This window comes from Protopterus annectens, chromosome 11.part0 (genome assembly GCF_019279795.1).
Source record: "Protopterus annectens isolate FY-2018-M chromosome 11.part0, PAN1.0, whole genome shotgun sequence".
NCBI classification, from domain to species: domain Eukaryota; kingdom Metazoa; phylum Chordata; order Ceratodontiformes; family Protopteridae; genus Protopterus; species Protopterus annectens.
This window is the reverse complement of record NC_056745.1, coordinates 1,102,332,450-1,102,357,598: the sequence shown is the minus strand read 5'-3', so window position 1 is coordinate 1,102,357,598 and position 25,149 is coordinate 1,102,332,450. Positions and strand designations below refer to the sequence as shown.

Sequence of the window (25,149 nt, the reverse complement as noted above, 5' to 3'; positions counted from 1 at the left end):
AGAAATAGGCGTACCTGGGGTTTATACACTATTTACTGGATTTTACAAACTTGTGCCTATATGATGCAGACTGAAGCATAATGCAAAGACTTCTAATGACTATACTGCTCCATTAGGTTATAGGTGTTGAGCCAAACCTTCAAACCTATGCCACTTCTCCATTAATAACTTCTGAGAAAGTGGACAATTCCAACACCATTTCATTTTCAAATCTCAGTCTATTAAACTTTCTTTTCAAGACTGAACTTTTTTGTTATTCCAGTCACTTTCAGTTCATCTGCGACAGTCATCTTCAGCTTCAAATTTTAGTTCATGATGCACATTCTGAACATAGTAAAAAGTACAAACAGCTATACACATAAGAGCAAGTAGCAATGATAATAAAACAAGGCATAAATAAACTATTGCAAAACAAACTAAAACAAGAACAACATTGATGAACATTGATGAAAAGACAGTAACACAATAAAATAAACTTATAAAATAAATAATTAAAATATAGAAATGTCAGATTGTTAGTTCAAAACAATGATTAGGTAAATTCAAAGTAAAATAAATATATTTCCAATGAATACTTACTGACACCGGGTATTGGAAACTCTGTCAGTCAACCAGGTAGCAAGCTCCAGAGATGATATCCCTGGTATACAATGGCCAGAGACTCAGAGATCTAAAGGCACACCACTGTAACCACTATCAACCCCTGGAGGACAGAGTACAAGTATGGGATAAGTATCTACAGAGTCAAAAGATTGTGCAAGTAGAGGTTGACTCAGTCCATGGAAGTTTAGATGTCTCAGTTTAAAAACTTTATAGATGACCCATATCTGTAGCTAGTGAATCCCTGCAGAACTGGCATAATGTGGTGGCATCATGACACTTAGTGAGGGAGTGGTGTTTTTTACCAACTGCAGATCAATCGAGTTTTGCATCTGGAACCCCTAAGTAAAGGCTGGTATGGTAATCCAATGGGGAGGAGACCAGTGTATGCAGGGAGACCTGAAGGATGTTTATGCTGTGTATAACCATGTCAGATACCTACCAGTAGTAGTCCAAAACCTAACTACAAAAACAAGCCACCAAGTTGGCATACCATATTAAATAGGTTATTCAACAAAAAAAAAAAACATGGCTAAAATCAGGAAGTGTAACTTGCACAAAGATAAGAACACTTTAATCAAATTAAAAAAGTAACTAAGTGGGCTAATTAAGTGCAATAAAGCCAATTTTGAGGTCAATATAGCCTCTCAGGCAAAAGACAACCATAAGACCTTCTTTAGCTATGTCAGAAACCTCAAATGCAGCATACAGCAGTGTGCTGAACTGGTGGTTAATGGTGCCACATTCACTGAGTTGGGCAATATAGTGAATCTGCTGGCTGGATGAATAATTCAATTCCAAATTTACCGCCCACTCACCCTCAGCCAACCTCCCAAGAAATACCTCCAAATGTAACCCCTCCAACTACAAAGAGAGGGAGAGTATGTCCTGTCTGTGCTTGCTAAGGCCAGGAACACATCATCAGTGGGCCATGATTATATCCAGGTAGCCTCCTGAATAGTCTAAAATATAACCTATCAGGGCCAATGGATTTACTGTTTAACTATAATCTCAAAACAGGCTTCATGCCACAAAAATTGATGAATTCAAATCATGGAAACTATAGGCCCTTTAGTCTGATTAGTCTTGTATGCAAATCCATTTAAAAAGATTATCATGAAAATGATTAACAAAGACAATGGAGACCACCAGACACTGAATCTGTTCCAGTTTGGCTTTTCAAAGGAAGGTCATGCCTGCTGAACCTGGTGAAGTTATTTGAGAAGATCCCCAAGGTAATGGATGAAGGTAAAACTATGCATACTGCCTAACTTGACCTGGCTAAGGCATTTGATGCAATGCCCTATCGGACTTTTCTAACAATCTTATATAATTAGACAGAATTCCCTATATAATGTACTGGACAAGCTGGCTCACTTATAAGACCCAGGAAGTTAGGATTGGTAAGACAAACTCTACAAAGATGCTGGTCTCCAGTGGATTCCCCTCAGAGCTCCTTGTTGTGTCTACTCCTCTTTCACATCTACCTCTCACAAATCTAAGCCAATGTCAGAGGTCTCTGGCTAGGTCCATGTTCAGCTACTGAAAAGAATAAAATGTGAACAACTAAATTTCAAGCAGAAAAGAGTGAAACAAAAAAGTAGTGAACAAGGATAGCAATGAAAATAAATTCATTGAATGGCCATAGTTGGCCAACAACCAGGAAGTAACACGATGCATATGGTAAGTGATGGGAAACCTTTTAAATTTGCTCTATTCACAACTTTAGTGTAATCCCAGGGTTGGTATATTTAGAGGGGTGTGGATTCACAACCCCCCACATTGGGGAGGGGGGCACAGCCTCCCACCTTGGTTGGTGCTGTTTGAGATGTTGCCTGACTATGGTCTTCCAATGCATTTTTTTGATGATGTCCCTGTTCACTGCTTTTTTATTTCTCTCTCTTCATTCAAGATTTAGCCATTTGTGTTTTATTGTTTTTGGTAGCCAAATATAGACCCCAAGTTGAAGATGATTACAAACTGGAGGCACTCAGACTCTCTCAATATGCAAACATCTTACAAGAGGGTCTAACACTGGCAAATGACTGCTGCCAAAGCCACAGCTTAAAACTCAATGCCAAGAAATGCATTATAGTACCTTTTGGGAAGATGGCCGCCCAAAGAAACTACATCATCGACAAAACACCCTAAAAAGTTAACCCACTATTCATGGATCTGGAAAGACATATAGACAGTAACCTGCCCTTTGACCAACATGCATCCAGGGTAGTAAAGAAATCCTTCTATGTTGCTCAATTTATTAGTAAGGGCATGGCATTTAGGTCCAGGGAAATTATTGTACCACTCTACTCAGCTCTCATCAGACCGATCATGGAGTATAATGCCCTCTTCAGTATGCACCTGACCAGACACATGCGGCAAGTGAAACGTCCACAAAGGTTCCTTACAAAAAGAATAGAGGAGATAAACACAATGTCTTATGTGGATTGCCTCAAAGCCCTATGTCTATACTTGGTCTTATACAGACTACTGACAGGCGATCAATGCCTGGCATACAAAGCATCTCTAGACCATGCTATGATGAACCTTTGGCACATCTGCAAAACAAACAGCATCAGACTTACTATACTGAAATACCTAAATTTTGCATGCAACATTAATAGGACATGTTGGAGAGACAGATAAATATATATATCTAAGGGAATTCCCATTCTCTAGAATAGGCTCCCCATCCATGTGAAACAAATTCCCTCCTTAACCCTATTTAAGAGTAATTTGGACTATGGGAAATTCAAAATTCACCCTGGTCTGGTTCCTATGTGTCTGATGGACAGAAGCCATCAGTAAAGCATGTCATAACCAACAATCACCCACTATATAAACATGTAAAACATAACTTGTGCAATATATTTGGGTTGCAAAGCATGGCTTATAAAGGCCCTTGTGGTTGTTAGTCTAGCATTCACCTATGAACATATGAACTAATGTGACTAGACCTCAGAAGAAAAATCACAACCCCCAAACACACCCTGTTGGCACTTTAAGCATGGGTCACCAAAGTGGTATGCAGAAGCCCGTAAGGCTGTTAGGGCCTACAGCCACACATTGAAATGTCCTTATCATAAATTACTCAATAGTTGTTCATAGTGTTGCAGCAGAGGGAGAGACAATGTCAGCAAGTATGTTAGATCCCTTCACCCAAATATGTATATAACCTGTTTGTTGCACTGGAAGCAGTCCTCACCTTGGAAGATGTAGTCATTTGTGCAGTCACGGAGACTTGGCTCAAGGCTGTGGAGAGCACCCCAGCCATACAGGGTTACACCTTCTTCCACACATTCAGATTACAAACTGAAGCCCCCAAAACTAAAGGAGGTGGTGTATCAATAATCATTAAAGATAAATACACCTCCAGATTGGTTAGACAGCATGAGATCCTGGAGAAACTTCAGGTGCAATTAACTGTTGGTAGGACACCTATTAATGGCATTGCCAGCTACAAGACACCCTGCATGAATCAGGACACCCACTCTGCCTATTTGAATCAGCCTTGCTTTGGGTGAACTTAACTACTCATCCATTGATTGGGTAAATTATTCATGCTCTAACTCCTTTCCCAAAGGTTTCTTGGCTTTGTTAACTCCAGTGCCCTGGACCAGCTGGTTGACACCCCCACAAGGAGTGCCAGCATCCTGGATCTGATGCTTTCCAATATGGGGGCCACTGTAGCACACCACTGTGAGGTCTCCCTTGGTGAGATCTGACCACATATCAGTCTCATTTGAAATAACCATCACACCTGAACCCCCCAGCAGCAACTGAACTAAAAAACTTCTCCAAAGCAGATTATAACCTCTTACAGGCAGTATAAATAGCTTAACTGCACCTCCCCCTCACATTGAACTAGCAACTATGCCAAGTTCTACACCAATGCTTTATACAAACACCTGTATAACTGCATTGACTCAGCCATACCTGATAGGACCAAAACAAGCTCCTAAAAGAAGAGCAAACCTGCCTGGTGGACAACTGCCATTAACAGGCTTAACAATAAGAGGAAGAAATTGCTATCCAAGAGTAAGAGGGAGTGAGCCCTAAACTGGAAATACCCCCTCCTAAGCTTAAACAGACAAATAAGACTTCTTGTGATGAAGTCCTCCAAAGCAAACTATGAATCCAAATTAGCTTCCTCAACTAATGATAACCATAATGCATTCTTTAGTTACATCCGTAATGTAAAAGTAAAGGTCCAGATTTGTGCCAAACTGGTAGTTAATGATGCCACATATACTGAGCCTGTGGACATAGCTAACCTTTTTGGATGGCAGGTTCTGTCAAAACTTCTCTCTCCTGTCCCTGCCACACGTACCCCATGACATCCCTACCACCTGTCCCCTACCTTGTATCTCTAAAGAGCAGGTCATAAATGCCCTCTCTAAGGCCAAAAATAGCATCTATGGGACCTGATAACATCCCAGGCTATGTTCTACACGGGCGCCAAAAGAATTAGCAAAGCCACTGGGTACTCTTTTCAATCATAGTCTAAGCACCAGGTTCATCCCAGCTGAATGGAAAATGTCCACTGTTATTGCCTTGCACAAAGGTGGTGCTTTCACTGACCCCAAGAACTACAGACCTATTAGCCTAACTAGCCTTATCTACAAGGCCATGGAGCAGATCATCATGGACCTTATCAACAAAAATATAGGTAATCTCCAAACACTTGAGCTTATTCAGTTTGGATTTATCAAAGGGAGATCATGCCTGTTAAATCTGATGGACTTCTTTGAGACAGTCACCAGGGCCCTGGACGAGGGGAAGTCTGTGTATGCAGCCTACCTAGACTTAGCCAAGACATTTGACATTATCCACCACTCAGGCATCATTGACAAACTCACCCAGCTAGGTATCATCCTGTATATCATTTGATGGGTCACTGAGTGACTCAATGATACATCCCAGGTTGTCAAAAGAGGGAGCTCCACCTCCAACAGCAGACCTGTAACCAGTGGTGTTCCACAGTGATCTGTCCTGGGACCTCTACTGTTTGGAATGTATTTCTCTGAAGTACAAGCAAAAACGAAAGGTCTGTGGCTGCCAAAGTTTGCTGATGACTGCAAATTGGGAGTGGTCATAGAATCTCCCAATGATGTCAACATCCTACAAGAGGGTCTTACACAAACAAATGATTGGTGCCAAAGTCATGGCCTTAAACTCAATGCAAAAAATGTATTATCATCCCTTTCGGTAAGAGCAATGTTCCTGCTAACTACCACATCAACAGCAACACCTTAAGTACGCACTCAGTGGTAAGAGACCTAGCCAAACAGGTTGACAGCAACCTTACGTTTGACCACCATGTCTCCACAGTGGTATGAAGGGCATTCTATATTGCTCATCTCATAAGGGCATTGCCTCCAGGAAAAAAAAGAAGTTATAACCCCTCTGTACTTCTCTCTCATCAGGTCAACAACCAAGTACTACGCCCCCCTTTAGTATGTACCTTTCCAAACACCTGTAGCAATTGGAAAGACCACAGAGGTTCTTCTCAAGGAAAATTCAAGGTCTTCAGCATCTGTCTTATGTGGGTCATCTGAAATCTCTGTCACTTTATTCTGTTTCTTGTAGACTACTCAGAGACGATCTCTGCTTTGAATATAAGGCAATCTCTGACCATGCTTTATTGGAAATGCTGCGTATTCGCAAGACAAATGGTACACGGATTACTCACTCTAATGACCTTAACCTGGTATGTGATATGAATAGAACTTGTTGGAGGGACAGATTTGCCTCCCAGAGGTTTCTAGACCTTTGGAAAAGACTACCACTTCATGTCAAACAGAGCACCTCATTGGCTGTCTTCAAATGCAGTCTCAACAATTGGATGTGTAACCGTAAATATATCCCAGGGGTTCCACCTTGTCCTTCTTGGACAGGGGCAATAGGTGGCAATTGTGGAAATAAGGGAAGAACTTGGCTAGTCTTGTGAATCACCTTCAACTACCTAGCTTGGATGGCATGAAAAGAGACAAGACTGAGATCCCTATGTGTGCCTTTGAGGCTGATGAGCAATTAGCCTTGAACAGTGTCCTGACAACCCCACAAATGATGGCACAATTCAAACCAAAAATCATTTTCATCAACAAATTGCTCAATATTTGGTATGATGCTGGTAGAGTCAATTGCATGTCAGGATGCATGGAGATGGTCTGCACCTGTCATTTCAAGACTTCTACTTATCAGCAAAAATATTTCCCCCATAATGCCCTATTAAGCAAAGTTAGTCTCCTGTATCTATAAACCTAGCAGCTTGAAATTATGCATATAACGTCATGCTTTTTTAAAGCTAGAAGCCAAAACATCAACTGAAGCAGCCTCAAGAACTTCCTAACTCTTAAAAATCATAGATATTTGTATAGCTACAGAAAAGTGATTCCAGTTTAGTGACAATACCTCTTTTCACTACCTGGTTTTAATACCTACCACACATTTGGATCTCCTAGTGAGAGTGGTTGTGTTTCTGTGAATTGTATATCTTTTTTATTCAGAACTCCATTTACCACATTTAATCCAGCATCATAGTCACATAGATCCCCTCTGTATCCTAGTAACTACAAGGAAGTCCATCTTCCATCATCATCATCCACCTTTTCTCATTTTCTGCATGGAACAGGGTGCCGTTTTAATTGTTAGCCTCTCACTGAATTCAGTACCAGTTTCCTACCTTCTTCTATAGTCATGTCTGACTGGCACAGATCTTCTATGACACAATCCATGCTTATCCTTGCTGGACACCTTCATTTTATCTTGTTTTCTTCTTGTCTGTTCTAAGTCTTCCTCACCAGAGTGTCTTCTAATTCCTCCACATGTGTCTGAGCTACCATAATCTGTTCTCTTCAACCTTCTTTGCAATGGGAGCTACTTGAGCTTCTACTCTGATGTCCTCATTTCTTCATCTGTCCCACAGCATGCTTCCTACCACCCATCTCAGAAATGTATCCACAAACAACTTCTTAACCACCTTCTCCAAAACAGTCTACTTGCTAACAGCCAGCATGGATTCAGATCTTCCCACAGTACTACCACTGCCTTACTCTCCTTTACCAACACCATCAACCACAACCGCAACAACAATTATCTATCATCTTCAATCTTCATTGACTTATCTAAAGCCTTTGACATGGTTAATCAAACTCCTCCTACACATACTAAAATCTCTCTCACTTGACACCCCTTCCTTAACTTGGTTCACATCTTATCTTGACAACCATCAGCAGGCAGTACTCTGGAAGAATTCACTATCTAATCTCCTACCTATCTCTTTAGGCGTACCTCAAGGGTCTATCCTAGGTCCCCTCATTTTCAATCTTTATTAATGACCTCCAATCAGCTATCCCTAACACCACTTGCATACAATATGCAGATGATTCTACTATAATCTGCACTGCCACCTCTCAAAATGAACTTCAGTCTCTTACCCAAAAAGCCGTTTCTTCTGTTGAAAAATGGTTCTCTGATCGTTGCCTTCTCCTCAACCCCAAGAAAACCAAATTGTTACTGTTCCCACCTACCTGTAAAATGTACACCACTTAATTTCTCTCTCACATCCACTGATAGCACTCTCATTTCTCCTGACTCAACAACAAAATTGCTAGGAATAACTGTTGACAACAATCTAAGTTTTGACTCACACATCAACAACACAATAAAAGTAGTTAACAAAAAATTGGTTCCCTCTACAGAATCAAACCCTTCCTTACACATGAAACAACAACCATCTTAGCTAGATCTCACCTCATCTCTACTCTTCTATATGCCTCACCCATCTATACTAATCTCTCCAAAAGCAACCTGAAGAAACTTGCTACATCCTACTATAATATTGCTAGATTCGCTACAGGATCCCAGTTTCGAACTCACCACTGCCTGAACCTAAGACAACTAGGTTGGCTTGAATTTACCAACAAATTAATACTTCAACAGCTCTTAATAGCTCACAAAATTCTACACCAACCAACTAAAATACCAATACTCTCTAACCTTGTTACACCTTACAAGAACATGAAACAGCTACGCTCCTCAAACAAACTATTGATTTATACTCCCAAACCTAATAACTCAGCAGGGGATTGCCTCTTTTCCAACTCTGTTGGAAAAATGTGGAACAAACTACCCTCTGATATCACATCTTTGTCTACACTCTCACTTTTTAAAAGACAACTAACTATGCATCTCAACAGTCAATGGCTTTGCCCCTGTACCAACCCAGATTAACTTTCCCTCTTACTCTGTCTCTTTTTCTTACCCTACACCCTCCTAACTTTCCTTTTCTTAATATCTATGTAGTGAAATGTTATCTCATATACACAGTACTACCACGGTAAAAAAAAAATATATATATATATATATTTTTATTATTATTTCTTTGTATAAAGACATTAGGACTTTTTTCTCCTTGTTTGCTCCTATCATAGTTGTACATTGCATATATTGTCTAACTTTGTTTTTTAAATTCTAATCTTGTATGGTCTATTCTGTATAAACAATGTAATATTCCATTGGAGCTTTTCTCCCCGGGCCTCTACTGAAAATGGACATATATCCAGTTAGACTAGCCCGGTCAACAAATGTAAAATAAAAAATAAATAAATAAATGTCCAGTCACTGAACCTCCTGCTTAATGCCCACAACCCATGAAACATGCCTCAACAAATTAGAATCCATAGCTGTTGAACCAAAATAATCATTCTGTGTGATTCCCACTATCTCCTCTTAAGATGGATAACCTGCACCGCAAATAAATATGCACAGTGGATCCTGAGCATCATCAATGCCCACTCTCTTTACATAATAGTACCCTCCCCTACTAGGGGCTCAAACATAATAGATCTGGTTCTTACAACTATGGCACCATTATGCACCACACCTGTAATTGTCTCATTTTGTTCCTATCTGAATACTGAGCTGTAGCGGTCTCAATAAGATCCCAGCCTAAGAAGCTGTCAAATCCTACTGCCATCAGAGGTTTGACCAAGACTAACTTCCTTGCATTAACTTTTGAGATATTACAAGCTTCCACCCCCTGAGGAAGCCATGATTAAAATGGCAGTTTACACCACCAATTTTTATTCCCACCTACACTCCAACATTGAAGATTATATCCCAATTCATTACAAATACAGAGCCAAGTTCAGAAGCATACACCTTTGATGGAATTGCAAGTTCTGCTTCATTAACTAGAAGAGAAAATAAACTTCTGACCTAAAAAAATGTTGGGAGTTAGAATAATGAGGTTTGGGGTTCACATAATGATTAATGTGTTTACCTCACAGACGGAAAGCACAGGGTTTGATTCTCCTTAAAGGAAATTGTCTAGGCATAAAATGGTCCACGCAGACAGCTACACTAGTACCTACCTATGAACTTATGAAACAAACCCACTTATTAGAAGAGACATTCAAAGCTAAAAATGAATTAACTATTGAACCATGTCCAAAGATAACCATAAAGTCTTTTTAACTATGTTAGGAACCCAAGAGAAAATTCCCAGCACTGCAAAGAGCTGATGATATATGGTAACACCAACCCTGATCCTAAGGATGCCATAACTATACTAGTATCAAAACGTAGCTCATACTTCTTCCCCCTATACCCTTCATGTGCTACCCCACAAAATTCAATGTATGCCTTCCCCTACGATTAACTCAGAACCAAAACACTAGCTCTATGTATCCAGACAGCATAACAGACAATTTTTGTTAATATGAAACACAGCCTTTCTGACTTCCTTGTCAGCTTATTTAATCTCAGGCTGCCCACTGATTATGCATTTGAGAAGCTTGGAGATCAGCTGTTATGGACCTCTGTCCACAATGCTGGCCTAAGTACTGACCTTGGGAATTATAGACTGATTAGCTTTACCATTTTAATTTTTGAAATATTAGAAAGTATCATCATGGAATTCATAAATAAGGATATTTGCAAATTACAGTTTCTCTTGGCAGATCAGTGTGTCCTTGTGGAAGGCAGATGATACCTAATTAGCCTGGCTGACTATTTGAAAGTCACAGAGGCATCAGATGAAGGCATATCAGTATACAATATTCACTTAAAGCTAGTGAGAAGTTTCATTATTATTCCACAGTGTGGTATTATTGATAAACTGTCTTTTTACATACCTCATTAGAAAGAAACCACTGCAGAAAAGAGTAAAATCCCATGACTGGAGGAACTCCCTGGTCAGCCTCTGTAAGAAGCTGAGATCCTTCATAAAATCCTCCAAAGCTAGTTACAAAAACAAAATAATCACTGTTTCTAAAGACAACCACAAATCATTCTATAGCCATGTCAAGAATCTGAATGGCAACACTCAGATCTGTGAGTTACAGCACAATGGCACTAAATATACAGAAACAACTGATATTGCCAACATCCTGGCAGATAGGTTCAGTGCTAACTTTACCCACCTCTCACCCCCTAAAGGGCCCATCTCTATACTGGAAGAATGCAAAGTTCCTTTAATCACGGCTGCACAGGTAAAAAAACACACTCTCCAAAGCCAAGAACACAGCATCCATGGGACCTGACAATATTCCAGGCTGCATTCTGCATGAACTACAGCACGAACTGGCACCCCACCTAAGTACCATGTTCAATCATAGCCTCACCTCAAGCTCTGTGCCCACTGAATGGTGCACAGTGACGGTTATCCCACTCCACAAAGGGGGATCCGCCATGGACCCTGGGTACTACTGCCCCATTAGCCTGACGAGCCTGGTCTGCAAAGTCATGGAATGTATCATCATGGAACTTATAAACAAAGACATTGGTAATCTCCAAACTCTAGACCCCACCCAGTTCGGGTTTGTTAAAGGCAGATCATGTCTCCTAAACCTGACAGACTTCTTTGAAGCAGTCACCAAAGCCGTAGATGAGGGTAAGGTAGTTCACATAGCCTATCTAGATTTTGCCAAGGCTTTCGACACCATCCCCCACTTATTATACAATTATAGATAAACTCATTAAACTAAGTATAAATCCCTATGTCACAAGATAGGTTGCCAACTGGCTCACTAACAGAATCCACACTTTGAAAGTAGCAGACTCCAAATCTGACTTCGGACTAGTGACAAGTGGAGTACCACAAGGTTCAGTCCTGGGTCCTCTCCTGTTTGGTATCTACTTCGTTGAAGTACAAGCTAACACAGAAGGTCTTTGGCTAATGAATTTCGCAGATGACTGCAAACTAGGAGCCATAATTGAAACTCCTAATGATATGGACATCCTACAAAAGGGCCTCACTTAGACAGATTCCTGGTGTCAAACCCATGGCCTCAAGCTCAATGCCAAAAAGTGCATTCTCATCCCTTTTGGTAAAAACTCTGTACCCATGAACTACCATATAGGCAGTAGTTTACTTAACACTGAAAGTGTGATAAGAGACCTTGGGACATAGGTGGACAGTAGTCTCTCCTTTGATAATCATATCACCACAGTAGTCAGGAAATCCTTCTACGTGGCACACCTCATCACAAAAGGTTTTTCATCCAGGAAAAAAGACGGAATTGTTCACTTCTACTCATCGCTCATTAGATCCATTATGGAGTACAATGTCCCTTTTGGTATGTACCTCACAAGACATCTACAACAACTGGAAACGCCACAGAAATACCTCACAAAGAGGATTACCAGCCTCAAACAGATGCCCTACGCAAACCATCTCAAAAAACTCCAGCTGTACTCTGTCACATTTTGCCTACTTGGAGGCGATCTCTGCCTAACATACAAAGCTATGTCAAACCCAGAGCTGTTGGACATGCTCCACTTAAAGAAATCCCAATCCCTCTGAGCTACACATTCTAGGGACCTAAACCTTGTCACCACAATAAACAGAACATGCTGGAGGGATAGATTCCTGTCCTAGAAACCTCCCATACTCTAGAACAAACTACCTATCTATATCAAACAAAGCTTCTCATTAGCACTCTTCTAGAAAAATCTTAATGATTGGATGGGAAATGGGAAATTCACCCTGGGGATCACTTCTATGGCTCTGCTCGACAGGGGCACAGGAAAATAATTTTCTTGGGTGGCGAAAGCCAGGGTACCTTTTTGGCCAGGCTTGTATAGGCCCTAGGGCCAATAGCCTAGTACCTACCTATGAACCTATTAGAAAACAAACAGGCTAACAGGCAGAATCCACTAAATTAGGGCTTGTGGCACACTTGTTCAAAAAAGGCTCATCACCAGTGGTGTTCTGGAATCATAGCTATTTGCCGTATACTTTACTAAGTCAAACCTGATGTCAACGGTCTCTCACCACATCTGCTGAAGACTCCACATGATACCCATATTCTCCAAAAGGGCCTTACCTGTGCAAATTAATGGTATGAGGACCAAGGATTGCAGCTTAATATTACAGTGTAGCATTGTTTTCTTCAGGAAATAAGAACATCCCTGCACCAGCAACATAAATGACACCTCATTAAAACCGATTTTGTCAATACAGACCTATGTGTGTAAACAGAAAATAAACACTCCTTTTACCACCAAATATCATCTGTCATTAGAAAATACTTCTACCTAGCTCAACTAATTACTAAAGGAGTATCCTCTAGGTCAAAGGAAGTTATTGCCCACTCTATTCCTTTATTATCAAGCCTGTATTAGAATATTATATACTGCCTCCATTTACAAACATCTATCCAACCATATAGAACTATAAAAAAACATAATGTTCCTTTTATAAAAAAATCTCATGAGTGACCACTCTAAGTTATACAGAACATCTACAGACATTACCAATATATTCTCTCTCTTATAGAATTCAGAATGGCAATGTCCATCTAAGCTTTTAAGATTGCAAATTACCCAGTTCTGACTGCCCTTCTGCATATTTTTAAAACTGGAACTATTACATTTATCTACTCTAGGGATATATACCTCTCCCAAAACATACCCTACATTTGGAATAAGCTCCCCTTCCATGTCAGGCAAAGCAGCTCCCTCACTCTTTTTAAATCTAATTTAGACAAATTGATAGGTAATCATAAATTCACCCTCAGGCTGGACCCAAAATGCTGTGTGCACAGGAAAAGTAAGAAAACTGCAATGGTCAGGGTTGGAATGATCTTCTAGATCTTTTGTGATTATGAAACTATGATGATGGAATAAGTTGAATAAGAGTGATATTTTTATATTTATTAATTATGATTTATTAACTGGGATGGTCTGTCTGGTCATATGCCCTGTTTTGCAGAGGCCAAGAGAGGAAAGCTACAAAGTTACATAAACCAACGGATTATTATATATCATGGATACCCATAAATATATCAATTTTTTATAGAATAATAATGAAAATCTTAACAGTAATCTTAAAATAAAAAAAAATAAGATTGATAAATAAAAGAATATGGACACAATTTCTAACTAATAATTAGAGTAAAAAGAAGTAGACTGAGGAAAGATTTGTTGATTGGTTATAAATAAGACAGTAGAAATGTTTTCTGCTGAAAAAGATATTTAATAATATAATACAGTAACAGCCTACTGATAAATAGGGAATATAGATTCATAGATATTCCAAGGTCACTTGAGTCTTATTACCATTCACAACGTTAGTAATTTCCCTCAGGCCACAACTCCTTTCTATAGGAGGGCAATCCCAGTCAATCCCAAAGTAAATTTGTGTATAAGGTACACATCCTCTCATCTTGTTTATGTTTATAGGAAGATAGTGAGTAGCACTGCATAACATGCAGGGGAAGTTTTTTTTCCCCAGAGGTTTTTGAAGGCACTTGGCTATAACTTTGTCCCTCCACCATGTTGTATGTATCTATAGGTAAAAAAAAAAAAAAAATTAGGCCCCTAGTTGTAGTACTGGTGGAACTTGTAGAGAATCAATGTTTAGAACACTTGTGTCTCTAATGCTATGATAAGTGAGATAAAGATCTCCTCTAAATAGCAATAAGACACTCAATAAAAGGACAGACATTCCAGCCTGTCTTGATAACTCGGCGATACTGTAGTTGAGGGCCTCACCAGATGCGCAGTAGCAAGCCACGCCCAAAATCCACCCCGTGATATGTCATTCATGAATATGCATTCCCTTCCAATAATGTACAACCGAAGGGAAAAAAAAAAAAAAAAGTGCACTTGACGTTGTAATTGGATAGTAAATATAACAGTAAACTGAAAGTAAATTACCGGTATTGCGTGAACCAACATTTAAAAAAAAAAAAAAAAAAAAAAACACTTTCTCAAAACAAAAAAAAAAACACTTTCTTGACTTTGGGGTATTTCAGTTTCTTAAGAGGACTGCCAACTGCTAAAATTATGGATTTGATTCAACGTGTAATAGCTTCTTATTTAAACTAAAGTGTTTCCGTTGTCAAACTGCTTTTAATAGTCAGTCACCAATATCACATATTGACACTTTGAATGGTTATGTGCTGTATGTACAGCACGCAATCGTAATGGAAGTGTAGCTGTTTCTTCTTTCTTTCTTTCACTCAGTTGTGGGGTTAAGTCAAGTATTACAGGGTGTTGCAGCATGACTGAACTTTGATATGCACATATTGTGTATAATGGCAAGTTTTAATAGACCTAAAATGTAAAAAGAAAAATAAAAAAATATATAGAACCTATTGCCAGTTTGTCGAAAACCCCAAGTAATATGCAGACTGGGTTGTCACTCAATTTGCGACACACCCACTTCTGCGCGAAAGGAACTGGTGAGGCCCTCAACTACAATATCGCCGGTAACTCAAGGGCTTAAGATCTGATATATTCTTGGTTATGCATCTTTGGGGAGTTTCTAACTGTTGAATATGTTTATTCAGATACATCCCAAAAGGAGCATAGTACTTGATCAATGCCGAGGATAAGGGAGGAATACCTCCTTAAAATTTAATAACATTCATTTGGCGTCTAGCTTGGTTGAATAAAAGGCTTACATAACAACCATTGTCACATGATTTTTCAAAGGAGAGGGAGTTATCAGTCATATACTTGGGTCTCTGACCACATTTTCATTTTGTAGTGGTATGTTGTCTGTATTATCTCATGAGGCTCCAAAGTGCAGTCATATGCAAATGTTGTCAACCAGAGGTCTTGGCTGTCTGCTTGGAAATCTGAGAAGTAAATACCAGAAGGAAGTACCAGCACTGAGCCCTGAGAAACACCGTGGATTACTTTCAAACTTTCTGGTAATGCACTTGCAATTTACACTGTGTGGGTTCTGTCCTTCAGTCAATTTGCAATCCATCCTATCATAGACTGGTTAGTTTTTAAAGCATTTAGGTTTTGTTTGACACCAACATAGAGAGTGGTGCTGAAGGACTAGTTCAAGACACACCGTATGCACTCTGAGGACCATCTATAGTCCCCATAACCATTTCAAAGAAATTTACCAGATTAAATAGGGTTCACCTTTTACAAAGTCAGATTTTTGGGGGTGAATTCTAATAAGCTTCCTGATCTCACAGTTGATGAAGTCAGTTATAATGGGGTCCACAACTTTGCATATGAGGCTTCTGATGCTGAAAGGTGTGTAATTGTCTGAGTAATTTGTAAGACTACCTTTATGGTTGCTGTTCAGTATACCTTATTTTTTTTTTCTTCCTGGTAATGCATGCTTTATGTTGAACTTACTCGAGTCCAAACTGCTGCCTGTTAGAGAATATTAACAGTAGCTGTTAAGATTACCAGGGTCTATGCAATAGTACCTGGGTTTTATTAATGACAAGAGAATAGCTTACTTTCACATAAGATAACATTCTGGTCAGAATAGTAGTAACCATAAATGTAGCAGTCAGTAAATCCTTAATGGTTAGACAGTTTTAACAAAATAACAGAAATGATCCAATTCTACTGTTCTCAGAACCTTAGGCTGACATAACACCACCATTTTCTTCTCTATCTCTATATCTCTCCTTCTTTCTTTCCAACTCTCAGCTAAACTACAGTCAGTGTAGATATTAACTGCATACAACATCCATTCATTCTATCTCTGCACCTTATTCTCTTGGTAGATCTTGCCTTTATTAGCATCCTAAACTCGAAATTATTGCTAATTCATATTTTCTCTTAACCATCTGCCTCACAAAGATTACTTCTTTACAGTCTAACAATTTACAGATCATTACTTCTTGTTTTCCTTATCTGGATTTAACTAATCTCCCTATGCATGTCTTGTTTTGAGATTTATTGTTTCATTAAACAAGTCTCTCTGAGTGTTATCTTCTCTGCTAAGTGAACACTAACTCTGATGTAACATGCCAAATGTTGATTTTTGTAGCATGTGGTGACCCTGTTCTACAGTCTTAGTCGCTCTCTCTCTCTCTCACACACACACACACACACACACACACACACACACACACACACACACACACACACGCGCAATGTCTTTATCTGAGGTATAATCCAAGCTGCATTTTTCCCACACACAGCATTTTCAAAGGTTTCTTTCTTTTATCCAATTGGAAATAAATTATGTACTTCTCTTTCTACACACAAGTGCATATTTAAACTCTGCACTTAATATCAGTAACTTAATGACTCCTGAGGAAGGTCTCATGACAACTCAAAAGTCTAGGTAATTGCAAAGCTTTTGTTGGTCCAATGAAAGGTATTAATCATGTCTGTGTTCCAGTGTATATGTGTTTTTAATAATATCAAGGAATTATTTAACAAGAGGCACCAAATTCACATATACCCTAATGTTAAAGATGTACGTGATCTGCCACCTGACAAATATAAACAATGAAAAAAAAGAAAGTCTGTGAACAGATGAAGAAATGTGCTTACATTACAGGATAGACAATAGGTGAGGAGGGACTGATAGTTTGCTCCTGTACCCACTAGAATGTCAAGAGTTAGTACATCCAACTTTTATATCTTTCACCTCACTAATACAGTTATTTATACTTAAATCCAGTTTTGTCATGGGCAAAGGCTCACAGAAAACAAAGGCCGCAAGGAGAGGACTAAAGTTGCTGCACAATCAGATTTTTATTGTAGATGTCATACCTGCATTTTGTAGCAAATCCATTTGGATACGAGGTCTTGTTGCAGAAATTCTTGACATTGAGAAAAAGTGCCCAGATTGATACTCTGGGAGACTAGGGCACATCTATCTGTCCTTTATTCAATGATGGACCAGCTGGGCCTGAGTTCAGAAGGCCAGTATTGGTCAAGAACTAAATACTGAAGGCTCTCATTGAGGGTGACATCCACATCCAGTTATGTGTTTCTCAGGTATGCCAAATTGTATATGCATATACAAATGTTTGATTTTAACAAATTTGTAGGACAGAAGGGTTAGAAAGATAATGCAACATATTAGAAGCAGTAAAGAACTCTGTAGCAGGAGGAAAAGTATTGGAGAGAGAGAGTACTTAACCTCTCTTCTAAACAGTTAGCTTAGGGCATAGAGTAGAGAGGATTATGACTGGATCTCCAATCATAACTAGTTTGTTGTGTGCTTGAGATATGGATGTCAGGAAATTCAACGCTCAAAGGTAAATCATGACACCCATTTTGAAAACATGCAACAAAAAGGGTTTGATGACACTTGATCACAATTATTTGTATTGTATGGAGCTTAAATGGCAACTGGGTACTACAACAGTAACTAAAAAATTGAGAGAGAACTTAGTTTTATGGCTTTGCAAGCTGTAACACACTTAACTCTGCCAGACACAGTAAGATCACCACAGTGATGTGAAGGGCAAAAAGCTTTAAAACAAGCTGCATTCAGATAGTGCTTAATAACCCTGTCTTTTCACAATTTTGGGAGTGTAATTGTGGTGATGTATGCAGGACAATCAAACAAATTTCCAAATAAACAACAAAAAATCTAGATATTAACAAAATGGTGATAAATAAAGAAATCCTAGAATGAAGCCATAAAATGATTAGTCGGTAATGCTATACAATAATTAAGACCAAGTAAATTGCATACAAATAACTGTATGAAAGGTATATGTATACCCCAAGTAAATATTAAATAAGAATATTTGTTGCCCAGTGTAGACAATTTTGTCACAAGCCTGGTCTAAAAAAAGAATTGTGTGAGGATCCAAAGTCAGAAAAATCTGCAGGTAAGTCAACTTACTAGACTAGGGGAAAATGCCATTCAGAGAGAGTTATAACCACAATGAGGAAGACCTCTTATCATCTCATTAGCATGTCACTGACTCGCACTTTTTTTTTACAACTAGCACTGTCAAATCTGCGATGGTGATAGTGTTTACCACTGGCCCATGCATCACTAGGCACCCGCCCTCTTACACTTAGATATGTAGATTCAGGCACCCACTAACCTGTGAGCAAAAACACACACAGACTTCCAGATATTCCCCCAAACACACATCTACCCAACATCAAACAAGTCATCCACAGCCAACTGGGTTTGCAGTCAGACTTACCCATTTAGCCACATGCACACTCTTAAACACACATGCATCCACACTCTCGATTTCCTAACTACCCCCCAAGTGTGATCACCCAAGACAAATACACACACACATTCAGACAGACAGACACACACACACACGAGCACATGTGTGTATACACACAGACACACAAATACTTAATTTATGTTCCTATAGTCATGTACACAGACATAGGGGAATCCACCAACACAAAGATGCCAATCACTAGTAGAGTCCCACAGATATTCATGCAGAAGCATCTCCTTTTTAGCATCTACTTCTTCAAAGTCAAGGCAGATGTCAATGGTATCTGGATGGCAGGGTAATAAGACACCTGCAAAGTAGGTATGGTCACTGAATCCTTTAAATGCACAGATACCATTCAAGAGGGACTGATACAAACAAACAATTGGTGGAAAAGCCATGGACTATAAGTCAATGCAAAAATGCATAGTAGTACCCATTGGAAAGACATCTACCCTTGGAAATTATCACATTGCTAATACACTCAAGAATCAGTCGTCAGGGATCTGGGAATGCATGTTGACAGTAACCTGATCTTTGACCACCTTGCATCTACTTTGGTGAGAAAGTCTTTCTAAGATGCATAACTTATAAAGAAGGATGTGGCATCCAGGTCCAAAGAGGTCATTGCTCTGCTGTACTTGTCTCGACAGACCAGTCATTAAGCACAATACAGCATTTGCATGTACCAGACAATGTACTTGCAACAGCTTGAATACAGATTTTACTCACAAAAAAGGAATGCAGGAAATAAATAGATCATATGCAGAACATGTCAAAGCACTATCCCTGTACATGGTCTACTACAGACTGATATGTGGCTGTCAATGCCTAGCCTACAAGGCATCCCTGATTCCACACTGACAGATTGGTTTTACATTTGCCAAACAAGTAATGTCAGAAAAGCCTGTTTTAAGGACCACAACTTCATCTGTGACATAAAGAGGACATATTGGTGGAACTGATATGTGTCTCATAGATGAAGAACAGGTTTTCCATCTGTGTGAGACATATCTCATCTCTAACAATTTTCAATGGTAACTTGGACTCGTGGATGAAAAATCACAAATTTATGCTTGATGTGGCACCAGTGCCCCTAATGAACGTGGACGGGCTGTGAATGCTTGATGTGTACAAGTCTAGATTATAACTGCAAAATTCCTTTGGTATTGACATATGGCAGCATTAGTTTCCTAAATTTGAGTTAAGCTTGGCTAGGCTTAAAATGTACCTTGTGATAATAGCCTAGTAACCACCTATGAACCCATAATATATAAAATGTATATATGATTAAAGAGCACTTAGGGTCCCTTGTTTCCAGACTTCAGTGAATCACAGAAGTGGGAAGACAATACTAAGTAAGCAGTAGTTTTGTCTGGCTGAGAGATAGGATGTGCTGTGAAACGTAACCATGCCAAAGTCTAAAAATGTCAAATCAGTCAAAATCTTGAGAATGTTTGCCATTGTTAATAACAAGTAAAATAGGTATTAAGAGGTCAACTGTCTCCACAGTAGAAGGTTGAAGCCCATCATTAAAAACAGTTTTATGTAAATCTTTTGCAAGCCATCATCTGGATGAATATTTAATTCGTTTGATCATAAATGCTGATTTTGGTGATGTGTCCTATGCTAGCCTGTAGCTCAGCACTGATCTTTTACATTACAGCAGGCTGTACATGTTTTGCATATCCAGTGCAAGAAGTACACATTATACTGTTGCTGTAGCTATGCTTTACATTTACAGAGATTTTCAAATATTAATTTTCTGTCATTTTTTTTATTTTATTAAATATGCCTTACCTTGTTGAATGCCACGATATGCTGCTATCTGTACTGTCATCATGACAGAAGGGCTAGGTTAGTGATTGTATACGAAGCATTTATCTAGTTAAGCCCACTGGGCACCAGTGTTGCATTTGAGAGTGACCTAGGATTACTGGTTGGGCAAGTGACATGCTGAGAGTCACACAGTCGACAAATGTAGGTGAAAGGATCGAATTCCTTCCTTTGACTGTTGGATGCATCTTGCTTACAGGTCAGAGCCTTAATCCTCTGAGTTAATTGCCCTTGTGTTGACTTTCTAATGACAGATTGCTGCCCTCTTTTTCCATGTCACAGAATTTAGGACTATCAGTGACTTTATCTAATTTATCTAGGCAACACCACACATTTGGTAGAAGTCGATGAGGATACGCATACTTTTACCATCCAGCTTCACGAACCAGGAAAGTACAAAGTATTGGTGAAAACATTCAGCTCTTCTGGACCTTGTGAATCAAGAGAAAGCTTTGCAGAAAACATCTTCAGTTTTTACTTGAGTAAGTACTGCTGTATTAAAAATTCACAGAACATACCTACCTTTATATGACTTTGTATAACATCGCAACTGTTGTTATTCAGTTGTTCATGTTGCATATAATGTAATCCTGGATAATTCTCTTTACTGAAACTCATTATGCTTTAAGTGTCTCTGCTTTTAATACTTTCAAGTCACAGAAGGTCAGTTCAAATTCATTCATTTATTCTTTCTCTGATGCTGCTGTTATGCAATGTAGGGCCATGAGGGAGGATAGTCCTGTCCTTACACTGAGTAGAAGCAAAGTGGGGAAACTAATCCTGTATAAGGCAGCAGCCTGTAGCAGGATACACACAAGTAGACACAGCAGGCATATCTATGTACAGTTTAGAGAATTGCCAGCCTACCTATTGCATGTCCTTAGGATGCTGCAGTACCTAGCAGATTCCAGTGCTTGTATGGGAGATCATCCAGACTACACACAAAAGGCATCAAAGCCAGAAACCAAGTTAGGAAACATAGTGCTGTGAGATATCTACATGAATCACTATACAAGTGTGGGCCTCGAAGTTTAAACTGTTGTCATTAATAAGATGATCTTAAGAGTATATTGCACGACTACCAACAGTAGATATATTCAGCACACGTTTCTTGTTAGCCTTAGTAATTTTGTTCCATTACATGTTCCTTTCATTCACACTTATCTACAGTTAGCTGCACAGGAGATGAAAGTAACTCATAATCACATCATCAGCTTTTACTTACAGTTACTATTTAGGCAGTGGATGGGGTGAATTCATGTTGAAAGAAGACCCTCTAATAGGTAATCAAAGATTCGGTCCACTACAGATAGCCTGAATCAGATTTAATAAAAAAAGGATTTATTAATCCTCATCCCCAAATTGTTTTATTTAAAAAAAAAAATTCAGTGCTAAGATGGGTATGGGTCACCCTCAAACTCCCATATGTTCATGGGAGAATCCTGCACCCCCAAGAAAATATATTAAGCTCTGACTTTACAAGACAGGGAAAGTTATATTTAATTGCAGATACATTTACTTTTCTGTATGATTCAGTGAACAGGATTCAGCAAATCCTATTTTACTAAATTTTGCTGCAAGTAATCAATCTGCTACCATCAAAACCTATTTCTGATCAGCCTGTGTATCTGTTTCTCTCTAATAAGTATGAAGACATGACTCATTAGCCCTTCAGAGGAATTCCATTATCTTTTAGCACTGCAGAGAGAGCGAGATCTCTGTTGGAAAAGCATATTTAGTGTAATTATACGGGTCTACCAGATAATGCCGAAAGCTTGAAATGCCGACGACGAGAAGACCAACACCAGAAGACCGACAACAAAGATGACCCACAGTTGAGAATCCCGATGCTGAGAACACCGACATGTCAAATGAGTGCTAGTGGGTAAGTATGCGGTAGTGACAGACATCAGGTTTAGGGTGCGGGTAAGGTAAGTGTGCGATAGCGACAGTCTGTAGGGTTAGGGGTGGGTTAAGTGAGTTAGGGTTAGGACGCAGGTCAGGTGAGTGTGCGATAGTGACAGACATTAGGGATAGGGGCGGGTTAAGTGAGTTAGGGTTATGGCACAGGTTAGGTGAGTGCGATAGTGATGGACCTTAGGGTTATGGTTTGTGTTAAGGTTAGTGCATAGATAGTTGTGGTATGTAAGGTTCAGTGTAGGTTTGTAAGGTTTTTGGTGTGCTTGTGTTGTGTGTGCGCTTTTTGGACAGGGTATTTGTTTTGTTTGTTGAGTGTCGGGATTGTGGTTTGTCGGGTATGTGACGTTTCATGTTTCTGAACTTTCGGTTTTGTGGTGTCGGTAATTTCGTTGTCGGTGTTATAGTGCATCGGTGTTGTCAGGTAGACCCAATTATACACATCTGAATTCACAGATATGTAATTAACTCAACAGGTAAACATTTTCATAACTATATGCAAATTTTTATGCAAAATTATATAGGAAAGACCAGGCTACATGAACTAAATAAGGTAATAACAGTCGAATGAGAGTTTACAAATGACTGAAACCAATGTTTACTAAAATTGTACTTTTATTAATTAGGACCTGTAGATGAAACATTTTATGTTCTCTTGCTATAGGAATTTGTTTTTAAGCTTGCTCACTAGTTTCACAGTTGTGCAGAACCTCAGTGTTTACACTGATTAATGCAAGAAAATACTTGTTTGTTTTTGTTAAAATACAGATTAGTGGAGGAAAAAGCTAGTTATGTGATACATACTGTTTAAATACATAGATAGTAAAAAATGTAGATTTTACTACAAGGAATAGAATTAACAAGTAAAGGGTGCTTATGTGTAGTGATAGTTGCAAACCAGTGAAACAAACATTTGCCAGTGCCAAAGTTTGACTTATAATACCTTTGCATGAGAGAGTAAAAAATGTGGATAAAAATGAAAACATCTGGGACAGTGAGTAAGTAGAAATGAAAAGTGTAATTTTCCACATAAATGTAAGAGGTAGGGGGCATACTAATCACCTGTTATGACATATGCCATTTAGAAATATTGGCAGTAAAGGAATAAAGATTCTGTCCATGAACCACTTTTTAGCAAAAAATAAAAATTCAAACCCATTTAGTCAAATAGGTGAACTTGAACAACGTTTTAGTATCACAGGCAAGGTCCTCACACCCTGTACCCCAAAATAACCAAATCCATGATGGCAAACCTAATGTCAGTAATTGCCTTTTTAACTGCATGTTAACTGTTGTCCGAGTTTCGATGGAAGTGATTTGATAACATAAATGAAAACCCACATGAAGCACAATTTAACTGGTGAGTTTATTTCTTACTGGTTGTGAAAAAACAAATAATTAATAAGAAGCAAAATGTTTATGGTTTCCTACATTGCTTTGCAAATGCAAATTAAGATTGCTATGGAAGTGTGCAATAACTGTGGGATGTATGTGCTTCCTTCCTGTACCTCTCAACTGTCCAGATTTTCACAGAATGTCCAGATATTTGCCTCATATTTTTTGTCTGTTCATCATAAAATTTGTGGTTTTCTGGCAAATCACTGGGATGATCCGAGGATTGAAATCACCAAATGATGACATACATTTGAGTTTCAGACTTCAAATCCTTCAGAAAATGTATGTTAATACAAACCCTGTTACTCTATCAACTTTCTAAGTTTACAAGACCAATATTTAAAATCCTTCCCTATTTTGGGCCCTTTATTCCCCCATTTTGTCAGGCTTTGTCCAAATTTCTTCCACTAAGAGGCTGAGAGGTTTGTTCCTTCCACATGCATTACATCTGCTTCAAAGTATTTAAGCTAGACTGCCTGACACCAAATCTAGTAGTGGCAAGTTTCCACTACCTTAACTGCTGCATATACAGTACAAATATATTGAATTTTAAAATATTTTTGAAGTAAGAATATACACCTCTGCACTCACCTATACGGAAGCTCTGCCCATGCGCCTATGATGTTAAACATGCACAAGTCTGGCGAAAAGTAAAATACATTTATTCTCATTTCTCCAAGGTTGTAGACCTCAGAGGTAGTATATTTATACAGTGGGTACCATCATATCATAGGGGGCAAAGGGTGCAGCCTCTAAACAGAAAATGTAAACTGCAGTATTACAGTTAATAACATACTTTATGATGGTTTGCTGGGTGGCTGTAAACTTTTGTCTGGTAAACTGGCCATGATTTATGTAGCATCAGTAAGATCAAAGAGAAAATGGAGATATAACTGCAGTTATTCTACTGAAATGGAAAAAAGATGCTATTTGGGTGTTCAGGCATCATGGAAGGCTGCTACACACGTGTTTTTGATCA

The 25,149-nt window shown here is 38.9% G+C and overlaps 1 protein-coding gene across 4 annotated transcripts in view; it reads left to right on the top strand.

The window, feature by feature from the left end:
* PTPRO (protein tyrosine phosphatase receptor type O) overlaps positions 1–25,149 on the top strand; it is a 1,723,724-nt gene that overhangs the window by 741,081 nt on the left and 957,494 nt on the right. For all 4 annotated transcript variants that reach the window (XM_044088440.1, XM_044088442.1, XM_044088441.1 and 1 more), the window contains exon 6: positions 21,179–21,340. In XM_044088440.1, the coding sequence (XP_043944375.1) occupies positions 21,179–21,340 (162 nt within the window). The remainder of the gene's footprint in view (positions 1–21,178; positions 21,341–25,149) is intronic.